General features: G+C 38.9%; 1 protein-coding gene across 4 annotated transcripts in view; it reads left to right on the plus strand.

Moving 5' to 3' along the window:
- NLRC4 (NLR family CARD domain containing 4) overlaps nt 1–20,693 on the plus strand; it is a 50,513-nt gene that overhangs the window by 11,270 nt on the left and 18,550 nt on the right. For 3 of the 4 annotated variants that reach the window (XM_081264910.1, XM_081264911.1, XM_081264912.1), the window contains 6 exons: nt 1,080–1,197; nt 3,640–3,900; nt 8,869–10,863; nt 16,558–16,650; nt 18,267–18,437; nt 20,454–20,546. In XM_081264910.1, the coding sequence (XP_081121036.1) occupies nt 1,197; nt 3,640–3,900; nt 8,869–10,863; nt 16,558–16,650; nt 18,267–18,437; nt 20,454–20,546 (2,614 nt within the window). In that variant the 5' untranslated portion in view covers nt 1,080–1,196. Of the gene's footprint in view, nt 1–1,079; nt 1,198–3,639; nt 3,901–8,868; nt 10,864–16,557; nt 16,651–18,266; nt 18,438–20,453; nt 20,547–20,693 lie in introns of those variants that run through there. The other variant, XM_081264913.1, reaches the window with a different exon arrangement.

Genomic DNA, 20,693 nt, shown 5'->3' on the forward strand with positions numbered 1-20,693 from the left:
TATCTGTCCAATAATGCTGTTTCTAATTCAGGATCTTTGTCTTCATCCCAAAGCAGCGAGGTATGTATGTGTGAATAGACAGCAGTGGTGGGGGGCGCAGATGGTGATCTGACTTATTTGGCTCAGGGAGGGACATGGGGAGAGCAACGATAGGCCAAGCACTGGGCGTCTGGGTCTCTGCTTTTCAGCACACATTTTAAAATATCCAAGGCGCAAGAAAGAGAAAGGGAGTCGATTTCTACACTTTTTGGAAAGATGAAAGGCCAGGACCACACCAAGAAGTAGAAATATGTTTATTATCTTAAAATATCACTTTGAACATGCTTCTGGTGTTGCTATTGCTCCCAATTGCCCCTAGAACAAAATACAAATGCCTCATCATGGCATACAAGTCTTTCTATGGCGTCTCTCCTTTGTACCCTCACAGCACACCTGCTCTTTCTGTTTCAGTCACTCGTACTCTCTGTCTCATATTGTGGCTCATTTCCTCTATTATGCAAGCCTTCTTACCTTCTGCCACCTCCAGCCAGACCCCCTGTTCTCATCTTACTATACTTTAAGACTTGATTATGTGCTGTCTCCTGCCTGAAAACTTCTTCCCTGGATGAGTCTAGTGCGTGTCACTCTTTTTTTTTTTTTAATATTATTTTTTAGTTGTCAGTGAATCTTTATTTTATTTATTTATATGTGGTGCTGAGAATTGAACCCAGTGCTTCACCCATGCTTCACTCTTACCTGGAGCAATTGGAGAGAACTTACCCTCAGCACCATTCTTTTTGGCACTTACCCCTACCATCTTTTGCTATTTAATTCCAAGTCACCTTCTTAGCTTTCACCAGCATCAACTGGAAGAAACTTTGAGAAGGACATAGTCCCACTTGAAGAGAGTCTAGAGCTCTAGTTCAAGAGTGCAGACACCTGGGTTCTCCTTAGGTTTTTCTTATAAATAGCCAATGGCTTTGAGCAAGTTTTTATTTGGCTTGGACCATCATTATCTCATCTCTAAGAAGAGGGGCATTAGCTGGATAATTGCTCCAGTCCTCCAATGTGATTGTTTCTGGTTCTGTTTTGTTTTATAGAATGAAGGATAATTTTACAGAAAGAAGAGGACAATATTGCAATCATCTTTGACAGGTCCATTTGGAAATAATATCTTCTACTAAATATAGAAAGGTAGAACACTTTTATTCAGAACAAGTAAGTATATTACAAATTACATCTGCCTAGTTGTATAGTTGTGGAGATCAATTCATGCCTTCATCTGACTTGTTAGAGGTAGAATTCTTAACAAATTAAGAACAATAATTATATTGTTTGGGCACATTCATTTATGGATATGGCAGCCTGTGAATAAAAGGTCAAACCACAGATAGGACAGAACAAAGAGCGACTGTTGGTTCTCTGTCATCACCTATTCACTCTTACTCTTCCATCCAGATAGCAGAGCTACATGCATTAAGATCATCGGGAAGAAACAGTGTAGACCCAAGTGGTACTCAAAATTAGCTCTTTGCATTCTGATGAGAGTATGCTATACAATGTCGGAGCCACTAGCCGCATATGGCTACATGACTGTGAATTTAATTAAGTTAAAATTTAATTTTATGTCAAAATTCAATTGGATAGTCACTCTAGCCAATTTTCTAGTGTGCCTAATGGCTACCATACTAGACAGTGCAAATGGAGAACATGGTCATCATCTCAGAAAGTTCTGCTGTAAAGTGCTGGTCTAGACAAAGAGATACTCTGAAAAAAATGAAGAATGAATGAATGAGCAAGCTTGTTTTCACTTAACTATTTTGTTAAAGAAGCGTATGATGGTCCACACTTGTGGAGATATATCATGATTAAAATAAGAGGAGTATATTTTAGTTACATGACAGTTAACAAAAACTGTTTCTTACAGTTATATAAGCATGGCTAGTGGCAACTATATCATGTAGATATATAGTCAAAGGTTAAATAGGATGGAGATATACCATGATTAGTAATAAGAATATCAGTTATACGCAGGATATTTATAATGTATAGTATGTAAGGTATACTTTTTAAATTTTAAAACATTTGTATGTATATGACTTTACTCAATATCACTAATCTTTAACATACTCTGAGAAAGTGTCAGTGTCTTCATTTTACAGTTGAAGACATGGCCTCCGAAAGGCTCTCTTGTGAACATGCATCAATCTCCAGAACTTTCTGAAGCTACATGTTCTTCAGCTGTAAAATTAAGGTCACATGAGACAAAGTCATAGAGGTTATTCCAGAAGGAGGGTGCAGGAGCCAAGAGCACAGTTGAGACTCCAGAGGAAAGGGACAGGACTCTTCTATAGGACTGGTAGACAGGGTTGGACAACATCCCAGCTGAAGTTAGCTGTAGAGATCTGCGATGTTGAGAAAGGGAAGGTGACATGGGATCCTGGCATTGGAGAGCTCGAGAGTGCATTTCAGACCAGAGAGGACTTAGGGGTTTTAGGAGAAGCATCTTTACTCATTGATCAATCAAGAAGGGTTTGAAAACCAGGAGCAACCTAGGCCAGGAAGAAAACTAGCAGACCCTGAGAGTGAAAAACCAGGAAGATATTTCTCAGAGCTGTTACGGATACAGTGTGGTATAGTGCCTTTGAGAGACCTTGCAAAGCTGGGTGCAAAAATGATAGAGCTTTCCCAGAAACCAAGAGAAACTAGAGATTGGATATAGTCCAATGTTTTGCAGTGATACTCTTCAGAAAAGACCAAAGTCTGAGAGATAAAAAAGGCTGTTTCTTTGATGACAGCAGGATAATGACTAAAAATTATAACTAACATGTCTCGAGCTATTACTTTATCTGGGATACTGTACATGAACTCTCAAAACAACTTCATAAGTTAAATATTGTTCTCAACCCCTTGGTACAGATGAGGAATCAATGTGGTATGCTAGAGCTGGTTCTGTTTTTATACTCTGATTGTTGAATTTTTAGGATTTTTGGCATGTGACAAGTTGTTAGCTTGAAATTGACCATGGTGGAAATACTGAATCAGCTACGGGGATTGGTAAATGCTATATATTAGACCCTCTATCTCCAGAGAGCCAATGTGTTATACATTTAGCAACACATCATTTAACAGGGTCAAAGAGGTTTAGCAACTTGTCAAGTTTACATGGTAGCAATTGTCAGAGTCTAGGTTAATTCATTACTTTAAAACCTACAGTTTTACCACTCTGACATCATTGGGGACACTTTTTAAAAAAACATTTTTAATTGTAGATGGACACAATACCCTTATTTTGTTTATTTATTCATATGTGGTGCTGAGGATTGAACCTAGTACCTCACACATGCTAGGTGAGTGCTCTCCACTGAGCGACAACCCCAGCCCACTGGGGTCACTTTTATATCGGGGACAAGATTACTCACCTTGCTTCATCACCAATACAAAACCATCGTACTCACCAAGGACTCTGGAGTCAGGAATAAGGAGTTTTGCACAGCATTTATTGAGGGCCTGGAATTCAGGCACTTGACATTTCCATAATTCAAGATGTGTACAGCGGGAAGGGGGTGGGGAGTGAGCAGTACTGAGCTCTGACATCAGATGCTGATATGCATATTTTATATAAATAAATTAATATGTATATTCCCCTCGTCTCCTCAGTGAATTTTATAAAGGAAAATAGTCAAGACCTCATTCAAAGGATGGGCATGACTGTTACCAAGCAAATTGTGGATGATCTGTTTGGGTGGAATGTTCTGAATAGTGAAGAAGTAAGCATGATTTATTGTGAGAAGGTGGAGCAGGATGCTGCACGAGGGATCATTCACATGATTTTGAAAAAGGGCTCAGAGGCCTGCAACCTCTTTCTTAAATGTCTTGAAAAATGGAACTATCCTCTGTATCAGGACTTGAATGGACAAAGTAAGTATCAGTTGCTTGCATCTATTTCTACAACTAGAATGGACCATGAGGAGGATCCCTATTTCCTAGCAGTGAGCTCTGGTTCATGCTAAGGAAAAGCTCTCATTTGATCGCTTAAGATTACATGAGACACAGTTGTAGAGGATATCCCCATAAGGAGGGTGCAGAAGCCAAAATATGGAGACTGGAGGATATGGAAAATGACAACCTTCAAGACAGAGAGACCTGGGAGGAGAGAGGGAGGAAGATGACAAATATTGATCCTTTCCCAATAAATTGTTTCCCAGTGACAATAAACCTCAAAGGAAGTAACCAAACATTACTTCTTTCCCAGTGACAACACAATGACCCCCCAGAGGAAGCAGATGAACTCTGGACCCTCCATCCTTGCCCAGTAAAAATAAGCCTCTAATTTTTACAAGCTCTTTCCTGAATGCCCAAACTGACACATTCTGTTGAAGAGATTCCGTCATCTCTCAGGGTAACATGTCAAAACCCAGATCCCTTCTGTAAACAGGGGCCATTTTCTACTCAGAAAGTGAGCCCCTCTGATGCCTGAGTCCCCTGGTAAATAACAGGCACTGCTGATCCATGAAGTCTGCTCTCGTCCTGGTTACTCACCATAGTGCCAAAACTGTTTTGGTTATTTTGCTTATAGAAGCCAAATAAGTAACCCAAAAGCCAGGAAATAAATGACTTCTTATCATTTCAAAGCATACACTCATAAATTCCTTGATCTACCTATGGATGAGCAGCCCACCTGACTACCTTCTCTATGTCCTAAGCACCAGGGCAAAGACACTCCAACTGACCGAGGGAGGACGACTCTGCTTTCCATGAAACAGTAATTTTTTTTTTGCTTTTTTTAAATTTTTTATTTTTTTTTATTGGTTCTTCACAACATTACAAAGCTCTTGACATATCATATTTCATACATTAGATTGAAGTGGGTTATGAACCCCCAATTTTACCCCAAATGCAGATTGCAGAATCACGTCGGTTACACATCCACAATTTTACATAATGCCCTATTAGTAATTGTTGTATTCTGCTACCTTTCCTATCCCCTACTATCCCCCCTCCCCTCCCCTCCCATCTTCTCTCTCTACCCCATCTACTGTAATTCATTTCTCTCCTTGTTTATTTTCCCATTCCCCTCACAACCTCTTATATGTAATTTTGTATAGCAATGAGGGTCTCCCTTCATTTCCATGCAATTTCCCTTTTCTCTCCCTTTCCCTCCCATCTCATGTCTCTGTTTAATGTTAATCTTTTCTTCCTGCTCTTCCTCCCTGCTCTGTTCATAGTTGCTCTCATTATATCAAAGAAGACATTTGGTATTTGTTTTTTAGGGATTGGCTAGCTTTACTAAGCATAATCTGCTCTAGTGCCATCCATTTCCCTGAAAATTCTATGATTTTGTCATTTTTTATTGCTGCATAGTACTCCATTGTGTATAGATGCCATGTTTTTTTTTATCCATTCATCTATTGAAGGGCATCTGGGTTGGTTCCACAGTCTAGCTATTGTGAATTGTGCTGCTATGAACATCGATGTGGCAGTATCCCTGTAGCATGCTCTTTTAAGGTCTTCAGGGAATAGTCTGAGAAGGGCAATAGCAGGGTCAAATGGTGGTTCCATTCCCAGCTTTCCCAGGAATCTCCAAACTGCTTTCCAAATTGGCCACACCAATTTGCAGTCCCACCAGCAATGTACAAGTGTACCCTTTTCTCCACATCCTCGCCAGCACTTGTTGTTTGACTTCATCGTGGCTGCCAATCTTACTGGAGTGAGATGGTATCTTAGGGTGGTTTTGATTTGCATTTCTCTGATTGCTAGAGATGGTGAGCATTTTTTCATGTACTTGTTGATTGATTGTATATCCTCCTCTGAGAAGTGTCTGTTCAGGTCCTTGGCCCATTTGTTGATTGGGTTATTTGTTATCTTATTGTCTAATTTTTTGAGTTCTTTGTATACTCTGGATATTAGGGCTCTATCTGAAGTGTGAGGAGTAAAAATTTGTTCCCAGGATGTAGGCTCCCTATTTACCTCTCTTATTGTTTCTCTTGCTGAGAACAAACTTTTAAGTTTAATTCAGTCCCATTTGTTGATTCTTCTTATTAACTCTTGTGCTATGGGTGTCCTATTAAGGAATTTGGAGCCTGACCCCACAATATGTAGATCAGAGCCAACTTTTTCTTCTATCAGACGCAGAGTCTCTGATTTGATATCAAGCTCCTTGATCCATTTTGAGTTAACTTTTGTGCATGGCGAGAGAAAGGGATTCAGTTTCATTTTGTTGCATATGCATTTCCAGTTTTCCCAGCACCATTTGTTGAAGATGCTATCCTTTCTCCATTGCATGCTTTTAGCCCCTTTATCAAATATAAGATAGTTGTAACTTTGTGGATTAGTCTGTGATGAAAAATCCGTTGTTAACCGTATTGGTTTACCCCTGAATGTAATCTGTCTCCTTTCTCTTGTAGCTTTTAATATTTTCTCTTTGTTCTGTATATTGGATATCTTCATAACAATCTGTCTTGGCGTTGGTCTACTGTGATTTTGTGTGCTCAGTGTCCTGTATGCATCTTCAATTTGTATATCTGTTTCCTTTTTTATTTCTGGAAAGTTTTCTGTAATTATTTCATTCAGCAGGTTACTCATTCCCTTGGTTTGAATCTCTGTACCTTCTTCTATCCCGATGACTCGTAAGTTTGGTTTTTTTATGTTATCCCATAACTCTTGGATGTTTTTCTCGTGATTTTTTACCAGCCTTTCTGAGTTGGCTAGACTCTTTTCAAGATGATAAATTTTGTCTTCATTCTCTGACGTTCTGGCTTCTACTTGCTCCACTCTGTTAGTGATACTCTCAATTGAGTTTTTAATTTGGTTTATCGTTTCCTTCATTTCTAGAATTATTGTTTGATTATTTTTTATAATCTCTATCTCCTGATAAAGATGCTTAACTTCTTCTTTTATCTGTTTATGTAATTCATTCTCAATGTGTTCTTTCGCTGCTTGAGTTTGCTGTCTTGTATCCTCTTTAAGGTTCCATTCCATCTGTCTAAGGTGTTCCTTGAGTTCTTTATATGACCATTTTTCTGATGACTCTAGGTCCTCCTGAATATTTAGGCTGTCCTGCATTGTTTGTACTCCTTTTCTTCCTTGCTTTTTGAAGCTGCTCATGTTACTTCTTGTTCTGTTTGACTGCTGAGTTACTGTTTACTCCTATAAATTTATTTGATGCTTGGGAGGAAAGGTATTAGAAGGGAAGGGAAGAAGTCACTAAAGAGAATGAGAGTAAGCAGGTAGAATTCAAGGAAGGGGGGATAAGAGAAATGAAAAGACAAAAGAAGAAAAAAAATAGGAAATTAAAAAAGAAAAAAAATTTAAAAAAATAATAAAAAAAATTAAAATTAAAATTAGAAGAAAAAAATTTAAAAAAATTCTAAAAAAAATTTTAAAAAACAACAAGAAAGAAAAATGAAAATGAAAGAAAAACCCAAATCAAAAAAAAAAAAACAGAGAGAAAAGAAAAAAAGAAAAAAAAAACTAATAAATGCAGTCTTAGTGTTTGATTAACTTCTCTTCCAGTAGGTGGCGCTGTGCCCACCAGGCCAAGTTTCTCCTGTCAATATGCAGGAACCAATCACTGTGCAGCAGTGCCTAGGGCCTCCTCTTGTGTCTAGTCACTTCCCACTTTTCCTCTAGCCAGGCCCCTCTCACGGGTGCCGCTCACCACAATACTGGCTACACGCCAGGTCTGCTGCTCCCGGGAGCCCTGTTTTCATGAACGACTGGGCACACTCTTCCAGTTTGCCATTCCCTCAGACCCTAAGTTTGTAGAGCTTGGGGCTGAGAATCCTCAGCGAATTTTACTTGCCCTCCGGTAGCCACGCCCCCGGTAGCTGGTGCAAGAGGCCTCAGCAGTCAGCCCTGGTGGGAGCGGTAGTTCCGCGCCCCGGGTCCGGCGCCACCTCTGATTCCCTCGGGCTGGCAATCGCGCTCACGGGAGAGCTGGGAGGGGCCCTTAAGGTTTCCCTGATGTGTGGAGAGGGAAGGCTAGGGAATTACACACCTGTAGCCGCAGGTTTCAATGAAGTTATCTCCTCCGCCGCAGTCTGATGACGTCAGTTCTCTGCCATGGTGGTGTCTCTTGCAAATGGCGACAGTTCGTTTCCCTTTGCCGGGCGACCAATGCAACGGGTGGGTCCTTACTGTCTCTCCCAAGCCCCATTTCAAACCTGTGGCCACTACCTATGAAGGCTCGGTTGGCATTTACCTCCGTAGGATCAGAAGGGCTGACCAGTTGTTTCAGCCGGATGGATTAGTGCTGAGTCACAGCTGTTTGTCTGCAGGAAGCAGGCGAACGGGAGCTTGAATTCAGCCGATCTGGGCTCAGTGTGTGTTCTGAGAGGCCCAGACTGATCACCCCAGATCCACGTCAGCTCAGCATTGCCTAGTGATCCTGAGCAAACAGATTTAGGTTGTTTACGACTCCCTATGCCCGCACAGCTGAAGAGGTCAGAGACTTGATCTCTCCGCGCCCGCCGCCATGTTGGAATCCCTCATGAAACAGTAATTTTAATTCCTGTAAATGAGCAGCTTATGTCATGACAGGTTTTAATCAAAGTGAAGGCTGTTCAACCGGAAGTTGCCCCTAACCATCACCCTCAGCCAAATCCTCCACTTTCCTTAATCCAAACACAGGCTCCAGCCATTTCAAATCAGCAGCTGCATGGTTTGGTAGCAGAAAGAAAGAAATGGAAGGCAAAAGGGGGGAGGAGGGAAGAGGTGACAGGGGAAAGCAGCAGGAGATGTGGAACGCTTTGTGCAGGCTCAGAACTGGAGAAGGACATGAAAGCCCTCTATAACATCACTCAGCTTTACCCCCTTCCTTCTCCTCACCTCCAGGGATTGAGGGCACACAGAATGGTGGCCTCTCTAACATCACCTCTTTTCTAACAGGTCTTTTTCATCAGCTATCAGAAGGAGACTTAGATGATTTGGCTCAGGACTTAAAAGATTTATACTGTACCCCCTCTTTTCTGAACTTCCATCCCCTGGGTGAAGATATTGATATTATTTTTAATTTGAAAAGGACCTTCACAGAGCCTATCCTTTGGAGGAAGGACCAACACCATTACCGTGTGGAGCAGCTGACCCTGAGTGGTCTGCTGGAGACTCTTCAGAGCCCCTGCATCATTGAAGGGGAATCGGGCAAAGGCAAGTCCACCCTGCTACAGAGAATCGCCATGCTCTGGGCCTATGGGAAGTGTGGGGCCCTGACCAAGTTCAAATTTGTCTTCTTTCTTCGTCTAAGCAGAGCCCAGGGTGGACTGTTTGAAACCCTGTGTGATCAGCTCGTGGATGTACCTGACACAATCAGGAAGCGCACCTTCATGGCTATGCTGCTAAAGCTAAGGCAGGGGGCTCTTTTTCTCCTTGATGGCTACAATGAATTCAAGCCTGAGAACTGCCCAGAAATAGAAGCCCTGATAAAGGAAAACCACCGCTTCAAGAACATGGTCATAGTCACCACCACCACCGAGTGCCTGAGGCACATCAGGCAGTTTGGTGCCCTGACTGTTGAGGTGGGGGATATGACCGAGGACAGTGCCCGGGTTCTCATCCGAGAAGTGCTGATTAAGGAGCTTGCTGAAGGCTTGCTGCTCCAAATTCAGAAATCCAGGTGCTTGAGGAATCTGATGAAGACCCCTCTCTTCGTGGTCATCACTTGTGCAATCCAGATGGGTGAGAGTGAGTTCCACTCTCACACACAAACCACACTGTTCTGTACCTTCTATGATCTGCTGATACATAAAAACAGGCACAAACATAAAGGCGCAGCTGCAAGTCATTTAACCCGGAGCCTAGAGCACTGTGGAGACCTGGCTCTGGAGGGGGTGTTCTCCCACAAATTTGACTTTGAGCTGGAGGACGTGTCCAGCGTGAATGAGGACGTCCTGCTGACAACTGGACTCCTCTGTAAATACACAGCTCAAAGGTTCAAGCCCAAGTACAAATTCTTCCATAAGTCCTTCCAGGAGTACGTAGCGGGACGCAGGCTCAGCAGTTTATTGATGTCTCCCAAGCCAGAGGAAGTCACCAAGGGCAAGAGTCACTTGCAGAAAATGGTTTCCATTTCAGACATTACCTCCCTGTATAGCAACCTGCTCCTGTATACATGTGGGTCCTCTGCCGAAGCCACCAGAGCTGTCATGAGGCACCTTGCTGCTGTGTATCAACATGGCAGTCTGATAGGGCTTTCCATCACCAAGAGGCCTCTCTGGAGGCAGGAATCTATGCAAAGTTTGAAGAACACCACTGAGCAAGAAGTTCTCAAAGCCATCAACATCAATTCCTTTGCAGAGTGTGGCATCAATTTATTCCAGGAGAGTATATCTAAATCGGCCCTGAGCCAAGAATTCGAAGCTTTCTTCCGTGGTAAAAGTTTGTATATCAATTCAGAGAATATCCCTGACTACCTATTTGACTTCTTCGAACACTTGCCTAATTGTGCAAGTGCTCTGGACTTCATCAAACTGGATTTCTATGGAGGCGCCTCAGGTTCACAGGACAAGGCTACAAAAGATGGAACGAGAATCCCCACAGAAGAGTCCTCGGAAACCTACATTCCCAACCGGGCTGTGTCTTTGTTCTTCAACTGGAAACAGGAATTCAAGACTCTGGAGGTCACACTCCGGGATTTCAGCAGGTTGAATAAACAAGATATCAAATACCTAGGAAAGATATTCAGCTCCACAGCAAGCCTCAGACTGTCTGTTAAGAGATGTGCCGGTGTGGCTGGAAGCCTCAGTTCAATCCTCAGCACCTGCAAGAATATTCATTCCCTCATGATAGAAGCCAGTCCCCTCACCATAGAAGACGAACAGCACATCACATCTGTGACAAACCTGACAACTTTGAGTATTCATGACCTGCGGACTCAACAGCTGCCAGGTATTGCATACATGAGCAGTTTAAGCTATAACTAAGTCTGGCTGGGTACTCTGGAGATATTCGATATCATGTAGTTTTATTTTCAGCTTTCCAGTAGTTTCTAGCAGATGTTAGGACTTAGAATGGAGGTGAGACGGCTGGAGAGAGAGGTCTATGTAGAGGGAGGAGTGTCAGGGAAGATTTCTAGAGCTGAGAAGTTTTATATATATCATAAAAAATTATATATTCTGAAGTATATTTTTATCTAGTATATATTGTTATAATAAGATATACTAATTATTAAGTATATACATATTTTTATTATTTAAAATATATGTAAAATTTACAATGTAGGCAAAGCTTGTCTTCGGCAAACCCTTCCCCCCATCAGCATCTCCATCTCTACCCAGCACCCACTGTTTCCCTGCCAAGTGGCACCCTGTTCTGGGAGAAAATCCAGCCTGTAAGTTAATCACCTTGTAGAAACTAATGACTAATTGTGTTACTAGATTTTCATCTGGGAAAGTGCAAAGTATATCTTGCGCCATTGTTACTGCAAGTATTGTTTATTTAGAAAAAAAGATTTTAGGAGTGGATACTGGCTAACATGAAGAAATTTCAGACTACAGGTACACACATGTGGGGGCAAGGTTTCTGGGTAAAGGGGAATCTTCTTCAAATTCCAAATAATACTAGAGATGAGCATTTTCCCTGCCTGTGTAGAGCAACCCTGTTAACAGAGCAGGGCTGCTAGGGGTGGAGATGCGGCCAGCAGGAACCTTGTTCTGCTTCACTGTTTGTTTTCAGTCATAAGTGAGTTCCTGTCCAGTTCTACTTCATTTGCTACCCAAAGAGGAATTCTCTATGATGTGTAGAATCTAGAATTATTTTGTACAGATCATCTTTGCAACCTCCTACTCAATGCAGGAATCTCTTCTGTAGGATTCTGGATGTCACCTAGCCTTTATCATCTGACCTTTCATGCCAGGAAATGACCATCTCCTCTTGGCAGTTATTCTTTTACAGTTGTCTTGCAAAGTTGTCACTTTTGTGCTGAATTTGGCCTACAGGGTGTTTAGAATTTATATATATATATATATATATATATATATATATGTGTGTGTGTGTGTGTGTGTGTGTGTGCGCGCGCGTGTACGTGTGTACATATATTATTAGCACATAATATATTACATATACACATAATTGTATATGCTTATGGGGTATACAATGTGGCATTTCCATATGTATAAACAATGTATAATTAGATTTTTAAAATGTTTGCCAATATTTTGCTCTCAATTCGTAAAATTTAATTCATTTTAAGAGTAACATGTTCACTTGGTCCAAGGTTTAAAAGGACCTAAAATGAAAAGTCTCCTCCTGCCCATGTCTTCTAGTCATGACCACCCTCCCTGGAGGAGCTTACCAGCCTTTTGAAATTGGGAGATACCACACGAAAATATAGATTTCTCATTTCTCTTCAAATTTGTTAGATTTGGCCATTGTGTGCTCATATCCTTATTGGGAACAATTGGCCAAATCCACATTATCCACTTCTGTGTTCCTTGGGCAAGACATGGGTACAGACTCCACCTGTCCTACTTTTTATAATAACATTACCTTCCTGCCCCTTTTTAAAAATTTTACTTGTAGTTTATGCAATAAGGTTTTCAAATATATCTTTAAACTGTGTATATAATTCCTAGATCAAAAGGGCTAGTTTGAGAATGAAATGGCATATACCACTCATAATATGCAAGGTCCCTTTGCAAAAACAGATGTAGATTGAAGAAAGGCTAATTACCAGGATAGGAAGGTGTTCCCCTAGGAACTACATAAGGTTTCCAAGGTTCCTCTTCAACTTTAAGAACTGCCCTTGAATAGCATTTTTCTTAAAATTTCATGTGTTTTATTTATCAATAATAAATCACAAACCTTAAAACTTCACAATTTAGTGTTGGGGATATAGCCCAATGTTGGAATGGTTAACTAATATCCACAAGCCCCATGGACCTTATTTGATAGCCCTAGCACTGAAAAAAAATTACAATTTTTATTTAATATCGAAATTTTTTTCCAAGAAAAATTTCAACTATTGTACTTGTAAATGGAAATTCAAACCAAAATATGTACTCTATCTAATGGTTCATTGAAGAATACAAAAAGCAATAGACATAGGTGCAGATATGCATGCCTATAATTCCAGAGACTCAGGAAGCTGAGACAGGAGGATTACAACTTCAAGGTCAGCCTCAGCAATTTAGTGAGGCCCTAAGCAACTTAGTAAGACTCTATCTTAAAATAAAAACAAACAGGGGCTGGGGATGTGGCTCAAGAGGTAGAGCGCTTGCCTGGCATGTGTGCGGCCCCGGTTTGATCCTCAGCACCACATACAAAGATGTTGTGTCTGCCAAAAAATAAAAAATAAATATTAAAATTCTCTCTCTCTCTCTTTCTCTCTCTCTTAAAAACTAAAAATAAAAAAAAAATTATAGGGCTTGGGATATGGCCCAATGGTTAAGTGCCTCTGGTTTCAATCCTGGCACCAAAACACAAAAAACAAAAACTTCTACTCAGATCTTGGTTGGTATTATATTAAATCTACTGAGTAATTCAGGGAGAATTAGCATCTTTACCATGTTGAGTATTCTAAGCCATGAGCATGGTTTCTCTTTGCATTTATTTAGATCTTGCTTGCTTTCTTTCATTACCATTTTATAGTACTCAGCATACAGAGGCAGCACATGTTATTAGATTTATACCCAACTGTTTCATTCTTTTGGAACCATTTTTATTTAATTTTTTAATTGATTTTTTAAAAATAAATGACAGTGGAATGCATTGCAATTCTTATTACACATACACAGCGCAATTTTTAATATCTCTGGTTGTATATAAAGTATGTTCACACCAATTTGTGTCTTCATACCTGTACTTTGGATAATGATGTCCATCACATTCTACCATCTTTTGGAACCATTTTAAAAGGCATTAAAATTTTGTTTGGTTTCCAATTGTTGATTATTACTATATAGAAATACAATTAATTTTAGCATCTTCATCTTATATTTTGTACCTCTGATAATTTACTTATTAGTTTTATAAGGTGTTTGTTTTTGTAGATTCCTTAAAATTTTCATCATAGATAATTATCTCATCTCCAAAAACGTATATATTTGCTTTCTAATCTGCATTTCTTTTATTTAATTTTCTTATTACATTAACTAGTACTTGTAGTGTCATGTTGAATTGCGGTGGTAAGAGCGAATGAACATTCTGCCTTGTTCCTGATCTTAGGGAGAAAGCATTCAGACTTTCACAATTAAGTATAGTAACTGTAGTTTTTTTGTAGATGCCTTTTTTTCAAATTGAGGAAATTTCCTTTTATAGGTAGCTAGAATCATAAACAAATGTTGAATTTTGTCAGTTATATTTTCTGCATCAATTTATATGATCATGTTATTCTCCCATGGACCATTAATATTATACAAGTTGATTATACAGGTTGATATGCAACTACTGAACCAGCCCTGCATTCCTTGTATGAAGCTTGCTTGGTAGTAGTGTAATAATATTCTTTCCATGTATTGATTGAATTCCACTTGCTATTTCATTAAGGATTTTTTTTAAAAAAATGTTGTGTTGTAGATGGACAGAATGCCTTTATTTTATTTGTTTATTTTTATGTGGTGCTGAGGATCAAACCCAGTGCCTCATGCATGCTAGGCAAGTGCTCTGCCACTGAGCTATATCCCCAGCCCTCATTGAGGATTTAAAAAGATATTTTTAGTTGTAAATGAACATAATGTCTTTATTTTATTTATTTTTATTTGGTGCTGAATATTAAACCCAGTGCTTCACATATGCTAGGCAAGCACTCTACCACTGAGCTACAATCCAAGCCCCCTCATTGAGGATTTTTGCTTCTGTGTTCTTGAGTGATATTAAAGTTTTATTTTCTCGTACTGTCTTTCTCTGGGTTTCATACTAAATTAATGGTGGCTTCATAAAATGATTTGGGAAACTACTCCAGAGGCTGAGGCAGGAGGATTCCAAATTTGAAACTAGCTTTAATAACATGTCTAAAAAAAAAAAAAGGTTGGAAATATAGCTAAGTGCTGTAGCACCCTCCCCCCATGAGATCTCGGAAGTCTTCCCTATTTTCTGGAACTGATTGTGAACTTGGTGCTATGTCTTATTTGAAAGTTTGGTAGAATTTGCAAGTGGAAGTATCTGTTTCTACAGATTCTTTCTTTTCCTTTTTTTTTTTTTTTTTTTTGTAGTGCTGAGGATTGAAGCCAAAAGGTATATGCTATATTGCTGAGCTATATCCTCAGCCACAGATTTCTTCTTTTCTTCTTCTTTTTAAATTTAAACTCACAAATTCTTTAATAGTTATTATCAGACTCTTAAGATTACTACTTCCATATTAGGTGAGTTTTGGTAGTTTATGGTTTTCATGGAACTGGACAATTTCGTATATGTTATCCAATTCATATGTGTAAGTTTGCTCATATTCTATAACATCTGTAGTGTCTGAGGTGATATACCCTTTTTCATTTCTGATATTGGTAATTTATGTCTCCTTTTATATTTGTCAGTTTTGCTAAATATTTATAAATTTTATTGACCTTTTTAAAGATCCAGCTTCATTGATTGCTTTATATTTTTTGTTTGTGATTTTATTGATATCTACTCTTATTTCCATTTTTGCTCTCTTTTCTGTAGTCTCTTAAGTCTAGGTTGTTGACTTGAGACCTTTTGTTATTTCCAGTTAGAAGCATTCAATGTTATAATCTTCCCTCTAAACAGAAGGTTTTATTATTTACTTATTATTTAGCTGAAGACTTTTATTATTTGTTAGATTTTATTATTTTTATGTATTATTCAAAATATAGGGACTGGGGATGCAACGCTGTGGTAGAGTACTTGTCTAGCAAATACATACACAGAAGAGGGAGTACTGGGGATTGAACTCAGGGGCACACGGCCACTGAGCCACATCCCCAATCCTATCTTGTATTATATTTAGAGACAGGGTCTCATTGAGTTGCTTAGCACTCGTGATTCTCCTGTCTCAGCTTCCCAAGCAGCTGGGATTACAAGCATCCACCTTTCTTACTGGTGTCTAGTATAATTCCATTATATTTGGGAAAACATGATTATAATTAAGTACAATGCTCATCTCTCTGACACATTTCTGTGTCAATATCATGAGCATTTCTTGCCCATGGTAAAAACTAAAATATTCTGATTGGTAATAGAAATGACAGTGATAGTGAGGAATAGTGATACATGCCTATAATCCCAGCGGTTTGAGAGGCTGAGGCAGGATGATAGCAAGTTCAAAGTCAGTATCAACAATTTAGTGAGGCACAAAACAACTTAGCAAGACCCTGTCTCAAAATTTTTAAAAAGCAAAAAGAGCTGGGGATATAGCTCAGTTGGTAGAGTGCTTGCCTCATATGCACAAGGCCCTGAATTTGATATCCCTAGCACCCTCCCCACCCCCGCACCTCTCTGCGCCCCCCCCACAAAAAAAAAAGCACAAAGGACTAGGAATGTAGCTCAGCGGTTAAGTGCCCCTGGGTTCAATCCCTGGTATCAATGAAAAAAGAAAGAAATGACAGTAATAATAAATGACATAGTAAATAATAAATAGTTGATGTCAGATGAACATAGTCCAATCTTTATTTATTTATTTATTTTTGGCAGGTGGTCTGATTGACAGCTTGGGTAATTTGAAGAACCTTGTGAAGCTCATACTGGATAACATTAAGATGAATGAGGAAGATGCTATAAAACTAGGTCAGATTTTTATTTTCCCTAATTGTTTTTTCCTAATTTTAAAAATGTAACTAAGATACTATGAATAGTTAGCATAAGAGTCTTTGGCACTGGATGCGTCTACATGGGGCACTGTTTCATGAACTGTGAATATACTGGTTTCCTAGGCATTTCCCACATTCCCATTACAATCCTTAAGCACTATTTTATTCAAACTGTACACCATCTGACTGTCACCTTTTTAGAGGAGAAAACTGCAGGATGCATTTTTAACTCCCTTCTCCCTAGATGATAGACTATTTTGTATTTAAGGTGATATAAAAAGATTTATACTGTGGTTTCATAACTAAAACTTCATAAATGAAATAAGATGCAGGAAATAAGGTGGAACAAGAAAATTTTGGGAACACAGCAGAGTCCATGACTCGTCACAGAGATCCAGGCCCTCAAAGATAAGGGTAATTCCTGTTGAAGCAGCATTGTCTAAATAAATGTCCCTTTTCTCTCTCTCTCTCTCTCTCTCTCTCTCTCTCTCTCTCTCTCTCTCTCTCTCTCTCTCTCTCTCCACCTCTTATCTCCCTCCTTGAGCAGGGAAAATGCTCCCTTTTTCCTTCATCAGTGTTCTTTTTCCTTCTACTTTTTGCACAAAGATAATTCATTCCTATAATTCAAATATGGCTGACACCTCCTTACAGGATCCCTGAGAAAATTAATTAATCCAATTAAACTGTTTGCTCTATGCCTATGAATTGGACACATCATCAAAGCTGGAAGGAGCCTGAAAAAATCCATTGGAAACTAGAATGTTTTATAGACTTGCCCAAGGTCTCATGACCTTGGACAAAAGTGGACAGTCTGATTCTGTTATTAAGAAATCAAGGGGCTAGGGATGTGGCTCAAGCGGTAGCACGCTCGCCTGGAATGCGTGCGGCCCGGGTTCGATCCTCAGCACCACATACCAACAAAGATGTTGTGTCCGCCGAGAACTAAAAAATAAATATTAAAAATTCAAAAAAAAAAAAAAAAAAAAAAGAAATCAAAATCTGGGGCTGGGTTTGTAGCTGAGTGGCAGAGCATTTGCCTAGTACATGTGAGGTATTGGGTTTGATTTTCAGCACCACTTAACAATAAATTAAAAAAAAATAAAGGCATTGTGAATTATTTAAAAATAGTTATAATAAGAGTATACATTGAAATGCATTAAAATACTACACATTTTACTACAGTTCTTCTCATGCTGCTGAGAGAATGACCTCCATAAAAATGACTTGAATGGGGGCTGGGGTTGTGGCTCAGTGGTGGAGTCTTTGCCTAGCATGCATGAGGTGCTGGGTTCGATCCTCAGCACCACACACAGAAAAAAACTAAATAGACAAAGGGAAGGTGTTGTGTCCATCTACAACTAAAAATATTTAAAAGAAAGAAAAAAGAAAGGACTTGAATGGTTTGGGAAATTGAAAATTGAGGATTTAAAGAAAAAACAACTCTGACTCTTGAGGTAACTTGAGGCCTTTCTACAGAAAGAACATGGAAAGGTCTCTGTGCTGTTTCTCTTTGCCTTCTTTTCAGTCCATTAATCTATGTTTAAATCAAAGTGACTTGGTATCTTAATGTATTTCCTTTCAATTTTTTTGCAGCTGAAGGTCTGACAAACCTGAAAAAGATGTGTTTGTTTCGTCTAACCCACTTGTCTGACATTGGGAAGGGAATGGATTACATAGTCAAATCTCTATCAGGCCAACCCTGTGACCTTGAAGAAATCCAATTAGTTTCCTGTTGCCTTTCTGCAAATTCTGTGAAAACCCTAGGTAACTATTGTCTCCATGCCCTAAATGAAAACAGAGTAACAGAACATGTGAGACTTTTATACTAATGCACACTAAATCTTACAAATGGAAATTTAATTTAAAAAAACTGGAAAAAGATGATAAAGATGCTTAGGTATTATCCATCCTGTTTTTAATGATTTCTCTGTGATTGGAATTAAAATTAATTATTGATGGATGATAGAAGAGAATTACAGAATAGTTGAAAATGTTATAACTGTGAGAGAAGGTGAAAAGGAAGAAAATAGGAAATTGTTTGAAAAATGTTTGTTTAAAACTTACTGTACATCCTGTCATATAACTACTGCCCATTAAATACTTATATGAATGGATAAACAAATGATATAAAGTAAAGACATAGGATTTCTTTAAATTCTTTCTGGCCTTGTATTCTTACCCATTACCCTGTTGAGATGGAGTTAAGTCTTTGGAGTCCCCACAGGGTATGCATACTAACTATGGAGAAATCTTTCCATATTTCTGAATAAACTGTTCACTTCAGATGTTTTAAGCTTTCAATTTTGGAAAAAAAGGTAGTGTAACACTTTTAAAATCAGTCCATAAAACTGCTAGGAGTCTAGACAGATTACAAGAAAGCCATTTGTTTACAAATATAAGCTTACAGCTACAGAAACCCATGGTTGGGGCTGGGGGTGTTGCTCAGTGGTAAAGCACTTATATAATATATGTGAGCTCCTGGGTTCAATCTCCAGCACTGAAAAAGAAAAAACAAAGAAATCCATGGTTGGAAAAGGCTAGACAAATATTGGGAACACTGAGAAGGATGAGTATACTCCTTTATTTCTCTACTTGCTACTAGGAAGCAACCAGCTTAGAAGTGAAAAGAGCAAATGTATATACTCATGAAACATTGTCTAATTTTTTTAAAGGAAGTAGTTCAAAGTAGTTTTGATAAGAAAACCTTCAGCTAGATTAAGCAAACATGATAAATATATGAATTAAAGAAAAGAATGCATTTCTTAGCTACAGTGATACTGATATATAATGTTTGCATGCAGAGTAGTTTTCTGTATTTTTTAATCTCAACATATTTGTCTTTGTCATTAAGATATATATTTGATAGTGAGCATAGAGTTAGTTTTACCTTTTTTTCAGTTCTGATTATCTCTGCCCTTTATTTGGAGTGTTTAGTCCATTCATACTTAATATACTTAAGCGTGGATGGATTTGCACCTGCTTCTATCCTATTTGTTTTCTTTTTTCTTTACCCTTATCCTTTTTTTTTTTTTGACTTTCTAAAGTTTTGTTGGACACAGTGGAACCTTCCTGTAATCCCAGCAATTTGAGAGGTTGAGGCAGGAAGAACGTGAGTTTAGAGCCAGCCTCAGCAACTTAGTGAGGCCCTGAGCAACTCAGTGGGACCCTGTTTCTAAATAAAATATAAAAAGGTCTGGGAATGTGGCTCAGTGGTTAAATACTGCTGAGTTCAATCCCTGGTCCCAAAAACAAACAAACAAAACAACAACAACAACAAAAACCTTTCTAAGTTTTTATTATTAATATCACAACCATGATGTCAACAAAATCAGGTAGGCTGAGGTACACACACACACAGAAAAAAACTCACCTATTTTGTCTTCTTCTGTTTGTCCACATGATTAAGGGTATTTTAGAATTGGAAGCAACCTCACAGTGTATTTCAACCACCTCATTCTATGGATGCAGAAAATGAGGCTTATATTGAGTGGCTATTCCATGGTGACATAACAATGTCCCATGATGCTTTTGACTCTGTGTAACCTGGAGTTCATTAATAAGAACCTAAGACCAGGAAATATCTGCCCACTTGGTCATGGCTTTGGGAATTGGCAGTTACAGTACTTATCCAGGTACTTTTGGGGATAATTAAGTTGATCAAGTCAAATGAGAGTTTGTATTGCCATCAACAAAGAAGGAAAGGGTCAGAATAATTCTAAGGATATTTAAAAAGGCATATATAGTTATATGAAAATATTTTTATTTTATTTTGTTTTTCAGCTCAGAATCTTCATAATCTGGTCAAACTGAGCATTCTTGATTTATCAGAAAATTACCTGGGGAAGGATGGAAATGAAGCTCTACAGGAACTGAGTAAGAATGACAACTTGACCACAGTCAGATACTTGCATATGTGTCTGGATAGTTAGAGAAACACTAGCCTTGGCTCTGAGGTCTCTTGTACTCGGGGGAGACTTACTAGATGCACCTTCCTTAGGAAAATCCTTTAATCCTTATTAA

This window comes from Spermophilus citellus (assembly GCF_964194105.1).
Source record: "Spermophilus citellus genome assembly, chromosome: 13".
Classification (NCBI taxonomy): domain Eukaryota; kingdom Metazoa; phylum Chordata; class Mammalia; order Rodentia; family Sciuridae; genus Spermophilus; species Spermophilus citellus.